This window comes from Porites lutea, chromosome 2, assembly GCF_958299795.1.
Source record: "Porites lutea chromosome 2, jaPorLute2.1, whole genome shotgun sequence".
NCBI lineage: Eukaryota > Metazoa > Cnidaria > Anthozoa > Scleractinia > Poritidae > Porites > Porites lutea.
The window spans coordinates 29,693,854-29,708,338 of NC_133202.1; the positions used below are offsets into that span (position 1 = coordinate 29,693,854).

The 14,485-nt window shown below is 39.0% G+C and overlaps 1 protein-coding gene across 4 annotated transcripts; it reads right to left on the reverse strand.

The window, feature by feature from the left end:
- Positions 1–448: 448 nt before the first annotated feature.
- On the reverse strand, positions 449–9,036 carry LOC140928249 (uncharacterized). 4 transcript variants are annotated; one of them, XM_073377974.1, is made up of 4 exons: positions 8,846–9,036; positions 3,791–3,853; positions 2,009–2,383; positions 449–1,531 (listed from the first exon to the last, which is right to left on the reverse strand). In XM_073377974.1, the coding sequence occupies exons 2-4, from the start codon at positions 3,848–3,850 to the stop codon at positions 1,175–1,177; spliced, it is 792 nt and encodes a 263-aa protein (XP_073234075.1). In that variant the 5' UTR covers positions 3,851–3,853; positions 8,846–9,036; the 3' UTR covers positions 449–1,174. The 4 variants fall into 4 exon arrangements, with proteins under 4 accessions (XP_073234075.1, XP_073234074.1, XP_073234077.1 ...); XM_073377973.1 differs by lacking the exon at positions 8,846–9,036 and adding an exon at positions 5,218–5,373; XM_073377976.1 differs by lacking the exon at positions 8,846–9,036 and adding an exon at positions 4,801–5,047.
- Positions 9,037–14,485: the final 5,449 nt, after the last annotated feature.

Here is a 14,485-nt window from a genome sequence, read left to right on the forward strand (position 1 = left end):
ATTAAGCGTATCGTAAGTTATACGTTTTTGATGCCGCAGTGTGGGCATTCGTCAACGATGCTTAAACGCAAATGTGGACGTGGGAAGTTTGATTCGTTTTTTGTTAACCCGAAAGGCTTTCGGAAATGTGCAGGTGTGAACAGAGTCTGACCATTAATGTTATCAGTTTTCTTTTAAACACCGTCGCCATTGGAACAGCGTTGAAGAAGAAAGCGTTAACTACCTGAAATGGCAACAAGTAGGTTCCAAAGAAGTGATTGAAAATAGTAGCTTTGTTCCTGCTTAAGATACGGTCAGGTGTGGCTGCAAAAGTTCCATTTTATTTTAAAGCAAAGACAACAAAGACACAAAGTCTTGTAGTCAGTCGGTCCCTAAAAAGACTTTATTATCGTGCCACGGTTGATTGCTAAAACACAACTCAACTTGTTGAAAAAAAGTACATGAGTGGTTAACGGCAATGTCGTTTATTGACAAAATTTAAACTTCAAACTGATGAAGTAGACTTCATTCACATCTCGTCACCAAATAACAGCATATCACCACCGATTAACTCTTCTAGAACTATAATACTAGCGTGTACACCAGTAAACCATTCCATTATCAGTTTATTTACATATGACTGAAGATAACATCATAAATCGCCCTATAATATCATACACAAACGATTGAAACAGGTAGTGATTTTCCGTTTTGTATCGTGGCTTGTACCAGTTCGTTTGGTTAGTTTGTGTTGGTCGGTTAATCTCTTATTTAAGTAGCACTAATTAGTAACGTTTTAGAACAAAAACTGTCTACAAACAAAAAAAACACACCCTAGCTCTCTAAATACAATCATTCTCTTGTTAAATTTTATAACAACGTGTCGAGCCGAGCAAATATCGTTCGATTCTACGAAGATGATTTAATCATGTCATGTACAGAAAGAAAACTACCTTAAATCGATATAATACATGGAACAAGTGCCATGTATGTCGTCTTCTTTCGCGGAAGAATTAGAAATTTGCAGGCTTTCGCCTTGGTTATGATACGATTTATTCGCTCATATTCTCCATATCAGGCAAGCCCGTTTTTACAAATAGAACTCTTTCCAGCAAAGTAAAATGTTACATCCATTAAAGAGCCAAGAAAATGCAACGTCCGATAGAAAGTTCGTTTTGTTCTTTCATTTATTGGCTCAGCCCAGGTAGTTAGCGTTGAGTAGGTTATCCTCGTTGACAACTTCGTGCCCGTTAATAACTTCGATGCATTTATAGTAGACTTCCAAGTATTTGTATACGTCAGCGCATGATTGGTCGTTGAAAAAGAACTTCGTGCATCTAATCTCGCACATGGTCGTTCCCTCGCAGGCGTCTTTTACTTTTGTGAGAAACAATGGTGTTGTCGGGCAGTACTGATTAAACTTAAGATTTCCTGTGTGCTCTGTGCACAAGCCGAAGTTTCGTCTTCCCCAGAAAGCAGAGATTATGCTAATGTGTTTGTATTCGTTGCATCTGAGCCAAGCTGTGTCCTCTTCACATTTCACTGTGCCGTTCTGTGAAAACAAAGACATAAGTTTATTCAAGAATTATCAGAAACTGGAATATCCGTCACCGGCACTGCTCAAGTTTGAAACTTCTTAAACTTGCTTGAACACTAGCAAAGAAATTAAGTAAGAAACCTTTTGAAGGGTAACACGTGACTGCTATCACTGATCACTCTGGTGTCATTCATTGATTTTGACAGATACGTACTGTCGTTGTCGCCTCGAAAGTTATGTTATGGCAACCAACTGTAGGAAGAGTTAGGAAGAAAGCTAGTTGACTATATCCACAACACCAAAAGGAACACCAGTCTTGACAACTTCAGCGATATTTGGTCAGCAATGCTGTATAGAAATGTGTGGGAAGATTTTGTCATGGAGGCTCGATTGGGAGATCGGCCTTAAGTATGTAAGTACTTTCGTCTGTATCCTTTAAAACCTTAAGCTCGAATAGTGTTTAGTGTTATAAGACTAAAATGGTGTACTTACGTATCTGATGGGTGTGGGGCCAGGGGGACCTTGCGGACCAGGGGGACCTTGCATACCGGGCATACCAGGCATTCCGCTACCTCCCGGGAAACCAGGAGGACCGGGGAAACCAGGGGATCCAGGAGCACCATCCATACCAGGAGGACCCTGGAAACCCGGAGAACCGGGTAGACCTGGTGTACCTGGAAAACCAGGCGGACCAGGATCTCCCTTGAAACCTGGAGGTCCTTGTGGTCCAGGAGATCCAGACATTCCTGCCATACCATTCATACCGGGAGGACCTTGAAGGCCTTTGAGAATGAAACCCAGTGTTACATTCTGATCCTTTAGTAGTTTGTTTAGGAGTGGAGGGACTGAAGACATTGGCAGCGACGCCTTACGGAAAGAACAATGAAAAACAATTAGTGAGGATATTTTCTAATTCCTGGTAACTCTTTTTGGCTCTATGATTGTAAAAGCTTCATTACCGTCTTATATAAGCTAACAAAGACAAGAAAACATATGAATAAGACTGTGAGGTAATAAGTCAAGAGACAAATTAAAATTGCGTATTCGATTTAGCTATCAAAATTTGTCAGTCCATATCGTACATATATTATTTTGTTCTGTCTTGTCTGTGCCAGACTCCCTGTAACTGGGACGAAGTTTTCTTTATCTTCGATCGGTTAGCAAACACTCTAAAATTCCAGAAACAGATTTGACCCATGCTTAAGCCTTATAATCTGAAAGCAAGGTAATTATAAACAGCTCTCGGGTAGCGTATCGTTGTAAAAGTAAAATCAGTGAACACAAATGAAATCGCCATAGTCAAAACCACCAGGATAACTATCACATGCCACCATGAAATTCACCCGGTTTTAAAATCGATCGATGACTACACTTAAGTTCACCTAAAAGCATTTGTATTACCGATTTGTCTGTGGCCACATATATCGCCGCAAAAGTTACGACAACCACCGCAAGCATGGAATCGTAGCTGGGTATTTTAGGGTTCCTGATTGGGCCTTGGCTTTGTTCCTCTGGATTAGTGATTTCTGTATTCTGCCGATCTTGTCCAGTAACTTGTTGCTTTAAAATTTTAACTATTAGAACTTCTTTCCTTCGCCATTTCTTATATTTAAACGTTAATTTCTGGCAAAATTATAGCGAAAAATCGAAACGGACGGAAAAAGGAATATGTAATCGACGTGTGATTGTAAAAAATTAACAAGAAACTTCCTTCACAGTTTATTTCACTCACTCCATATTTGGTGCTAAAACAGGTGGGTTGACACTCAATATGGCGCGAAATAGAGAAGAAAATGGTTCCGAAGCTAATATTCATTACGATAAAATATTTCCATACATTAAATCAAGAACCATTTGGAAACAGAGATATCAAGAAGTTTCGCATCCCTCGATCGATGTAGTTTGTTGATCTTTGATAAAATCTGTGATGCCAATAATCTGAAACTACATATGTCATATGTCTTTGTGTGTTAAGCAAAACATCATCGTAAAAAATAAAAACGATAAACCATAATGGACTGTGCACAGCAATTTTAATTTACTAAGTAAGAGACTATGGTAGTACAAAAAGTACTCAGTTGTGCCGTTTGCGTATATACATTTAAGTCGTCGGTATATGTTTTAAAGCCCTGGAGTTACTCATCCAAAATGATACGGTTCTTTGATTAGCCACCAACCGTTCGATCAATCGTTCCATTGATCAAACGTTCGATCGACTAAGACAACACGCCCAGTAAACTAAACTCAGTGATTCGTTTATAAATCAGTACTTACCGATAACTGAAAATGTACTAGGCCTACGGCGACTAGTACCGCCAAGGAAGCGATCCTCATGACCTAGGAAAATAAACAGAAAACACTATTTTTCCAAAAATGAAACTGACCCTTCCGTCAAGCCAACATAGGAAGGGAGTTGGGGAGTTTGGTTTCTAGCCAGGCTACCGTGACTTCATTCCACCAGTAAATTGTTTATATATTAGGCAACTGGTGAATGAATAGTTAATTATCTTTGTCTAATGACTTAACTATTTGAGGATAACGTAGTGTTGGATTAGGGGGACAGCACTCATTCAACTGGTCCGCTCTACAGGTGTTTAAAAATCTTTCGGCCAATAACAGCCGCCTGTTGTGACATTTTCTGTTCTGGTTTGTAATTTTTAGATCTTTAGCTAACGAAGGGTTTTTGGATTTGTAATTTTTCGCGGGCTTTTTTCCCTTGCAAATAAAATTACCTGAAGTTGCTCATAAAGGCTAACAATCGTTTCATCGCCTTACGCCCCTTAGTCAACTTTCCGTCACCCAAGAATAAGAGAATTCTATCTTGTTGTAACCTTGGCACCAAAGTGACCTAAAAAGACTCATGTTACTAGAAAAAGTAAAAATCTTTTCTATAACTATTGCTTTATGATAGCAATTCTCTCTTTCAGCGTGGTGTAATTACTTCTAAGTTGCTGGATTGTTTCTCAGGAGTGACCATCCACAAAAGGGTGGTATTGAATTACTTTCCCACCGTGCTGTTTGTTTTTTGGGTGTTTGTAACGCGATTCTTCTTTTTTTTAGTTCTGCATTCAAGCACCATTTAAAGCAACACGGCCAAAAGAGCAGATGTAAAATAAATTTGCTACTATAAATTAAAACGGGAGCGTCAGGTGTCTAATTTGCGTAGTTCGCCAGATCAAGCTTCATTACAGAGTCTGACTCGAACAGAAGGTACACAAACACACGTTCGAGTCTTTCGAATAAATCCCTCGAACGTTTCACACTTTATATAACAAAATGCTTACCTTACTTGACCATAAAATACCTTTGATAACTGATATGATAATGCTATCCAGTGGACTTAACTTGATATCGGTGGGAGACGTCTTGCACAAACAAGATATATCACCGTAATGCCTCCAGAAAAGGTCCTTTAAACGTGATATCAATCACTTCCGGGTGCAAAGGAAACAATGAAGCTCCTCTTTTGGAGACTTGAGCTTTGGGTTCCCGAAACAACCCCTTGATGAATAAGTCCGTTATCGAATTGATATAAAGATCCTGTTCGCTTTTGCCGATGCCAGAATGTAGTGACCACGACAAATGACCTCACGCTGGCCAAGGCATTTCCCACCGATATCTTGAACCACTTGATCCGCAAATATATTACACAGTTCCCTCTCAGTGTAGTTTTAAAAACACTGCGTAGTTACAACACCAACCTGAAGTTATCAGCCCGTTCTACAAAAAAAGTATGGCTGCCACCTACAAAGCTTCCGGCGCTTTTTGCTCTGAAACTGAGTTCGCGAATTGGCTCCCAGTATGAGAGGTTTGACTGGTTGATTGGGCGAGGGGCGCCGAACCTGAGCCTGCGTTATTTAGCGTCAGTGTTATCGCGCTTAACGTGGCATCACCGGCTCGTGAAGACTAAGACACTTGATACACAACATTAAGATGCGATGACGTAATCAGTTGACCCTGAACACTACTCTGCCAATCACAACTCGAGTTTAAGCGCGCGAACAGGTTGTCGGAGTGTGGAAACGAGAGCAAATAAGCTCTTGAGTTTCTTCATTCACGCCCTCTTGAGAAAAAAATAATCACTGAGTATGTTTTCATGGTTTTGATTTTCGACTTATAGGGGCAGGATTTTATGTTTTGACTCCCATTAGAATTTCTTAACAATTTTTTTGCGTGGAAAAAATGCCTTTTCCTTCTGTTGTGTCTTGGAAAATGAAAGTGTTCTGACGTAATGTTACTCAATGATCTTCGGGTGTCATGCAACACATTGGTGTTAAGCTAAGAGAACCTTGGAAATCGAAGGAGAAAATTTTCAGTTTTCTTAAACAGCGAGGTTAGAAATATGGCAGAAAATTTAAAAATAAAAAATAATTATAGTAATATCAATCAAAAAGAGTATAATCAAAGTACTTCTTTGTAAAAGACACAATTAAGCCAGCTTTTTACTATTCATAGAGCGTGCAAAAATCACCGAGTACCTACAAGGATCTTAATTTTACTCCTGTATTTCAGCAACTGTTTTCTTTTTCCTACGGTTCTTTGCGCCTTTTCATTAGGTTCACACCCCCGATGGGGACAATGTAAACACAAACCTCCCTGAAGCTTTTATGCTATAAACCGCTTATTTTCAAAATTTAAACAACCTGTCTTTATTGCTGTTCAAGAATCTCAAGATTCAACTGATATTCAAAAATAAAAATAATAAGTTTTCATCCGAAAGTAAAAGCCCTGCAGTAATCAAGGGTTCTACAATCTAAGTACTTGGTTAATTTGGAAGTTTGAAAACACATAATGAAACATTACTAAATACTGAGCACTGCCTCCAAAATTTATACTTACGGAGCCACTCGAAAATGTAGTTATAGGCAAAGTGATTCGAGACTTAAATTCTTTTCAAAGATTGTTAGAATAATTTCAACTCTGGAGGAAAATCACAATTGCTGTCAGTCTCCGTCGGCTGGGAAAATTACCCAGGGATAGTCCAACTTAAAAGTTAGGGTACCAACCCAAAGTTCTAACGTTATTGACAAACAATCATTCCTAACTATTGTAGCCTAAAGAAATAAATAAATTCAGTGACAAATTGTCAACTGGAAAGGAGGAAGTACTTCATTGAATTTTAGTTAACTCTTTCAAATTAGGCTGGATAGAATACGTTATGTTATTATCGTTTTCTCTTTCAATAATGTAGCCTGAATTTCATCCGATTACTAATAATGCCATGAACATGAATCTGAGGATGATTTCTTGCTTTTCTTCTCTGTGTGTTCCTGTTTGTTTGTTTTGACGAGGTTTAGGTTTTTAGACTTCTAATTTGTAAACATCGCCACAAGAATCTCAAATTTCAATCAAATATATCATTTTCTACATCTGTAATATTAACGTGCGAAACCGACTTTGGATTAACTCGTGTGTCCTTTTGAGTGCACTAAGGCCTAAAGTACTATCCAAAAAATTGCTGGAGATATGACATAAAATCGTGTTATATTTCGCATAACATTGAAGTTTCAGTAAAGCACATCATTTTTATTTCGGTCTTTACCCTTACTCAACTGATGCGAGACAGACAAAATTCAAATCTTATAAACATCTAATTGTTGAAGGTGCCATTTTTGCTGACAAGAGGTGCCATTTGGCTAGTTTTGAATCAAAAAATGTTTAAATGGAGAACTAATAACCATGACTTCAAGTTTTCATTGATTTTTTGAAGTTAGCACTGAAAAATGATGTGAAAGTACGTGTCTTGGTTTCTACTCGAACTAAAGTAACTAAACCGCAACATTAGTCGATACATATCACACAAACTACCTTGTCAAAAACTGTCAAACTAGAACACATTCAGCTGTGGTCTCCAGGGATTTGTATGGAACTTTCAAGTTCTTTACTTTAATTTTATTTTCTGTTTTTTGCGATCAAAATGAATCTGGCTTTTTCTACGGGTCAAGTGAAAATCGTTTACTCTGGATTCAATTTCAAGCGCGCCAGTTAGAAAAATTTTACTTAATAACACTTTTATACGGAGCTTTCCCAATTTATTTCCTTAGCTATTTTAAACTTTAAAAAGGGCGATGCCTGTTAGCAAAGACTGAGTAAAATCAAGTGAGGCTTGACGACTGTCAGTGCGCGGTGCGTACTACCTATCAGACAACGTATCGATCTTTTCGCTCTAAAGCATTCGAGACCGATCTCCCCGCGAGAGGTGATTTCCGCGCACTCGCGTGTTTTACTCGCTCAATTCTAAGAAAAAATAGTCTAACAGACTACTTGTTAGTAAAATTCTTCTTGTGCTCTATTCTGTGATTCCTGCATACTGATTGGCCAATTAGCTCATAGTTAACGAGAAGAGGTTATTATCGTTTTACAGCGATAAATACCTGAGGAAATCACCAGACAGAACTTACGTATTTGCTATATAATATCAGTAGGAGGCGGTTTTGATACTTGATTTGACCGTTCGCAAAACCCGAGTTACGCGTTCTTATTACAGCGTTTTCTGAATTAAGTTTTGTATGTTTCAGTCTCGTCATTCCAAGAATTGAAGACTCCAACTAGTTAAACACCTTTGGTCCGAATTATCCTTCATTTCTTAAAGCCTTATTTTGACGGACTGAGAGAATTTCCGCAAACTGAAATATAGAGCATGAACCATATAAGCCTTAAACGCCTGCAACGACAAGAGCAAGACAGAAACACTTCTTTGGACTATAAACCTCATTGTCTGAATTTTCGCAGAAAACGTTCCAATTTATTTTTCTGTAATGTTCATCTTAGCCCTACCAGCCGAGGCTCTGTGGAGACAGTTGCCATGGACACTCAAAGTGTATTTTCCTGTACGACCTGGTACAGGTGGCGTGCGGGTGTTTTGCACGGGAAGGTCAACACATCTAATTCAATTTCTACAAGAGCGATAATTCTGCGCGGTACTTAGGATAAGTGCGAAAAACTGTCAAACAAAAAATAAGCATAACCTATTTAAATAGGTGTAACTCTGAGTGGTTTAAACTAGGATAGCTAATTAAAGACGAATAAATTTAACGATTGTCAATAACAAAAAAAATACGTGGTCGTAAAATAATGACAGAGGTTATTATAACAAACGCAGATTTACCCGAGAAAAATAGTTTATAAAAGTAAGAGTTCAGACAAGACAATATATACGTAAGTTCATGTGATAAATTGGCACTTAAGACTAATGAATGAAAACCTTTGGCTCAAGTCGCAAGGAACTTGAATGCTACAAAGTAAATGGTACAAAAATTAAAATGATCAGTTATATCCACTTCATTTTATAGTCTGAGACTAAATAACAAAGAAAGCACCATGACTTACGAGCCTGTTTGCTGTGATATCTCGTCTAATGTCTTCCTTTTGAGAACACCGTAGAGTTGACCACAGATAACATACTCCCCCAAATCTTTGCTCTATACGTTTTCTTCCTCAAAAAAGAACAAATCGGGGCAGAAATTTTATTACCACCAACAACAAAGCCCCTAAGTTTACCTATTGTTCTCGTCTTTCTTTCCTCGACTTACCCACAAGCCACCGGTAGAGCTACAACCTGCCTTTCAAATCGAACGACTCTACAGTCTGATTGGTCTGTTTGCAAGTGTCCCTATTTGCTTCATTTCTTTTTAATTCTCCACTTTGAAAGCAGCTAAGGAAATCAAAATACGTCATCTTCTGGTCAAGCGAGGAAAAGACAAGCTTTTTATCTAACGACAGCGAAGTACTTAAAATTAACGAATGGGAAGAAGAGATCTATATTCGGTGTGAAATGCCACGAAAATTGTATTTGAAGTCGTCAATTGCATTCGTTTTACGTTTTTTTTAAAGCCGATGAAATGATGTTGGATTGTAATTCGATGAAGTCTTGTATCCTTAAAATTTACCACGAGGCAAACATAAGTAGGGGATACTGTGCCGTATTTAGTCTTCTTGATGGTTATATTATGAACACCTGGAAAATCTGTCACTTCGAAGCCAAGCCTTGGCGGAAGCAAGTCAAGTTCTTTCTTATTTGGGTAGGAGCAAGAAAATACTTATCCACAACAGAAGCGTCTTTACTCAACGTAAAGTTAACTTATGGATTGGGGATAGCTTATTGATCAACTTGGTAGCATTTTAGTTACTCTCAAGATTGATTTCGGTCGCATTGGTCCTTTAGTGTTCACAGGTGGTTGAGTCGAAAATGGCGGCCGTCATCGCTGCTTCACGCGCCGTGACCTTTGCAAGGCGATTCATTATGGGTGCATGATTTGAGCAATATCTGGCGCAATATCTCCGTCAAAATTAATGCGTGATATATTTCTTACTTGGAACACACTTCCCTTTTTCTTAAAAGCCTTTCCAACTTTCCTTTGTTTACCTTAAGCTGTTGGATCAGATTTGTGTTTCAAACAGTGGTGAGGGCAATTAATGAAATAGGCCATTTCCGAGTTCCAAAAAATCTCACTTTCAAAACGAGGCTAAGTGCGAAAATGAGTTTCATTTGCATCATAATTAAAAATCATTTTCATATCAATGGCTTCGCACTTAGCCTCGCTTTGAACGTGTGATTTTTTTGGAACTCGGAAATGGCCTATTGCTGGAGCAGTTGTTGACCATGGCAATCTGGTAGTTCTTTGTGCAATATTAGAGACGTTTGTAAGCTTCTTGCCGTGTCAAGCTTCCTACGAAGTACAGCGTTGGTTTGGTTTCTCCATCCTTCACAAGTAGTAAGATTTTACTGCTACTGGTCTCCATGATTTGGATATTGCTTTTATTGCAGCTGCTTTTCTGTAATTAAGAAAGCTAACGGCTTCACTCCTTTGATCGCAATTTACTTCATAGCTCAATTCCTTCCTCTCCATGTACTGATTACACATTTGCAAAGAAAACTCTTTGATTATACTTTTTTTCAACGACAGGTCTAATTAGTACCCCAGGGGGTACTCCGAATTTCAAGTGGTGGCGATGATGATCGAATGGAGGCAAAATCAAAACAAAAAAATTCCCCAGGACTTCCAAAAAACCCCCCAAAAGTCCCTCGAACAAAAATTAACTCTAAAAAAATTCCATGCGGAATTTCCGTGCTTTTTCCAGAAGGCATTAAAGATATAACACAAAAAGTAAAAACATCAGAAATAAAATGTTTGTGTTTTTTATTAGTCTCGCTTGAGTAAGCAGCGAGACTCATAATCTGCAAGCCGTTTTATTTTCTTTCGTATTTAGTACACAAATAGACGGCTGAGGTCCCAGGCGTTCCCAGCGGAGACCGTGGAAACTGGGAATAAGAATCGTCACGACTTTCATTGTATGCAAATGACTCTCGTGCTGAGCATACGGTTTATTTTCGACGATGATTGAAATGACGCGCCATGTTCTATTGTTCCCGTACGTGCGGTAAAGCGTAACCTTCGGAGCCGAAGGGACTATGGTCGATACCCGTTATCTCCCATTCTTTGTTTTATAAAGCGTTGTTATGACAAGGAGGAATTTGATCCGTTATTTTAGACCCTGTTTACATGGAGTGGGGGACCCCGGTCTAGTGGGGTAAGTTTCTTTTGTTTTGTGTCCCCCAGAGCGTGAAAACAAAAGAAACCAACCTCACTCGACCGGGGTCCCCCACTCCATGTAAACAGACCCTTAGTTTGCGTTCGTGAGGATTAGCCAGTTCTGGGACTATTTTAATAGCGAAATTACCATATTACAATAATAAAGATGAAATGTTTTGAATTTATGCAAATGTGTGACATTTTAATTGAATGTTTGCATAGCAAAAACAACAGATTCGTGTTTGCATTTTCCCACATTGCGACTTTCAACGTTTAATACCACAAACGATTAAAAAATATTAGTTACTAGTAGAACTCAATCAACACATAAAGTAATTACGAATGGACAGAAATAGCAAAGAAATTACTCTGGCCAAACTCAATTCGAGAATTTCTGTAGAAGTTTTAACTCTGCCTGTAGCCGCCGAACCAACCTTACGTGCTAAAGTGCACGTGCAATTTAGCAGTCACTACGCAACGTGACTGCCTGGAAGTACGATTTTGTTTTGCAAGCACGTGGTTTTTTAGGGACATTCGGTCCGTTGTCATTTGTCGCGATGTTTCGTCACACACGTTTCCCACAGATAACGCACGGCAAACATATTGGCAATAGAAAACAAACGTGTTGAAAAAACAAGGTACACTGAGTGATACAAACTATTAAATAATTTAAATTTCTCTTTGCAAAATAATTGTCCTCGTAGTACGCGACGTTACGCGTTTATGCTTTGCACCGTAGGGACCATAGGTATCCGTCAAGGCAATAAGCACACGAGGAGAACGTCTCGCTGCGCAGGTTACCTTAGCTCGAACTTCTCGACCAGTGAATCTTGTTTTCTCGCGTTGAGCTGGTTTTTTGGGTGTGAGCATCCGTTTATTGATAAACCGATGGTCTTAACTGATTGTTACTGACTGTTGCCGTTATTGCCCCCGCAGGGATTTTGCCTAGAAGGCGAAATCCCGAGGAGGCATCCTAGTAGCTCGTGCGTATATATAGAAAAGTACTTACAGTTGAAATATGCAGTAGGTATACCAGAAAAAATCTCGATTTGCTTGATTAGGGACCGCATGGAATCGTTAAGTAATTTCTATTGCTCACGACCGCAAGTAAGACATGGTTAGGATGACGTAAAACAGAAAATGCCCAAAGAGACTGCTTAGGGTGATTTTGTAACACTCATTGTACAGTCGTACTTCGATACTCTTTTGCGTTACGTGTTATCAGCGACATTCTGTGGAGCAGCTGTTTTGAAAGTTATGAACCAAAAGACACTCGTTAAGTGCCGATGAAGTTATAAGGTGCGTATAACTGTGTATATATAAACATTTGGGAGAGTTTGCCAGACAAGAGTTTATCATTCACAAATCTTTGATTGGAAACCATTTGCCAGACAATCTTTTTCTCTCTTAAAAAAGACTCTGTCCACAAACAAGCTAAACGAGTGAATAAGCGGCTAGCTTATCACTAGCAGAACGATGAACGATCACAGAAATTCGCCGACAATTAAATTCTAAGCTGTTAAGTTCTGAGCTGGGCTTACTGTCCGGCTAATAAGATGAACGGTTTGTAAAACGTGAATGGGAAATAGCGAAAAATTCCAACTTCTAATCAAGTCTTTTCTTATGGTTGAGAATAAACTGATGTTCTCGAAACTGTTTTCAGATCAAAGCTGTGTAAATCGAACAGAACCAGTGCATGGAACCTTGCGATTCGTTTCCTGTTTTTATCTTACCTATTGTATGAAATATGTGAAAATCTTCATTATAAGAATTAGACTACGAGTAGTCCCCATTTTTCCTCAGGGATAGTACAGCGACCGAAACGCGAGCTCGCGTGAAAATCAACTCGCCTTTCTCGCGTGTGTTGATTTTCACGCGCGCTCGCGTTTCGCTCGTTCTACACTCCGTGAGGAAAATTGGGGACTACTCGTAGTCTAACCAAGAATACTATTGACCGGCAACATACAGAGCGGGGGCGGCTGTAGTGTCAACTATTACTCATTATTTTTCCGTCATAACCTATGCCTAAACAGTTCTCCTTCTTGGCACCAGCGGGACTTCTCGAGGGACTGTGGCACCCAAACCAGACTTAAGGTAGGAGGAGGAGGGAATGTCGTTTTGAGGAGGGTGCGGTTAACAACAGTGCTTTCATTGCCGTTGCTGACAGATGTGCTTTTGTTTTTAAAGGATTCTAAAAATTGAAGAGGAATTTAAATAAAAACTGGCTAGAACGATTTTAAAAAATTGTGAAAGAATAAAAACACTAGTAAAAGAAGCAGGTGACCGGCTGGTTGAACGTTTTTCTGTTTTTTTTTTTTTTTTTTTTTTTTTTGGTGTACCAAATCAATTTCGATTTTGTTTTCGGTCAGGGTGATTCTATAGTTATTGAGTGATTTGTTCGGGAAAATACGGAATCAATTCAAACGTTTAACAGAAGGAACTCAAAAGCTTAATTGAGCGGAAAATTGCTTGTGGTTTCCGCTGCATGTTTTCCCCTGTAGGTATGTCATGGTTTATGCATTTATGACTGTGAACCCTATTCGTTGAGTACACGAAGGCATGAAATGTGACTAAATGTGGCTACAACGTCCGAGTAAGTGGAGCAAATTCTATGGATTGATTATTCGATCAAGTGAAACTCTTGACACTCTTCGGCAGTGACTATGTACTTTCACATACCATTTATTATTTTGTATAAACTGGTACCGTTCTATCTTTTGTGTCAGTAGACCAAACCCCAGGTGTGGTCATTTAAAAGAAACTCTTTAGCAGTACTATGTACTTTCATATCTTACTATTTTATAGGCCACTTCCGAATTCCAAAAACCCTCACTTTCCAAACGAGGCCAAGTGCACAACCTTGTGAAAATGAGTTTTATTTACATGAGAGTGAAAAATCCTTTCCATACCAAAGGCTGAGCACTTAACCTTGTTTTGATACAGAGGCCCGGGGGAACTCGGAAATAGCCCATATGCTGTACAAACTGGATCTGACTTTTGAGTGAGCGGATCAATTACTTTTGCGTGATACTTCTTTTAATTTTATATCATTAATCATTCGGGATTTTCTTCAATTGTGATTTTTCTACTCCCTTGGTATTGATAGAAGTAACGGTAACTACCGTCGGTTGCATCTAAGCGTGGACACGAGACAAAACGACATGTTCTAATAGAGTGCCAGACATGACGTGTTTTGCCGCCAAACATTTGAAGTTTGACAGCCGTTAAAGCAAACTGTCGCACCAAAGGTAAGATGTTTATATGCTTTTGGTCAGCGCGTGACCGCTCATATTTCATTTTTCTCACCTCTCGCTTGCTCAGCAAACAGCACACTTGCATCCAGAAATTATTCTTAACCTCCAAAAATTATTGCAGAGACTGATTTTGTCGAGCAAAAACAAATCAAGTCGACAACAGCCGCCTACTCCAAACTTCA

Coding starts and splice junctions, on each gene's coding strand:
- LOC140928249 (XM_073377974.1), bottom strand. CDS start 3,850: ATGAGGATCGCTTCCTTGGCGGTACTAGTCGCCGTAGGCCTAGTACAT. Junction 2,384..3,790: donor TAGTACATTTTCAGTTATCG/GTAAGTACTGAT, acceptor TCTTTCCGTAAG/GCGTCGCTGCCAATGTCTTC. Junction 1,532..2,008: donor GCCCCACACCCATCAGATAC/GTAAGTACACCA, acceptor TTGTTTTCACAG/AACGGCACAGTGAAATGTGA.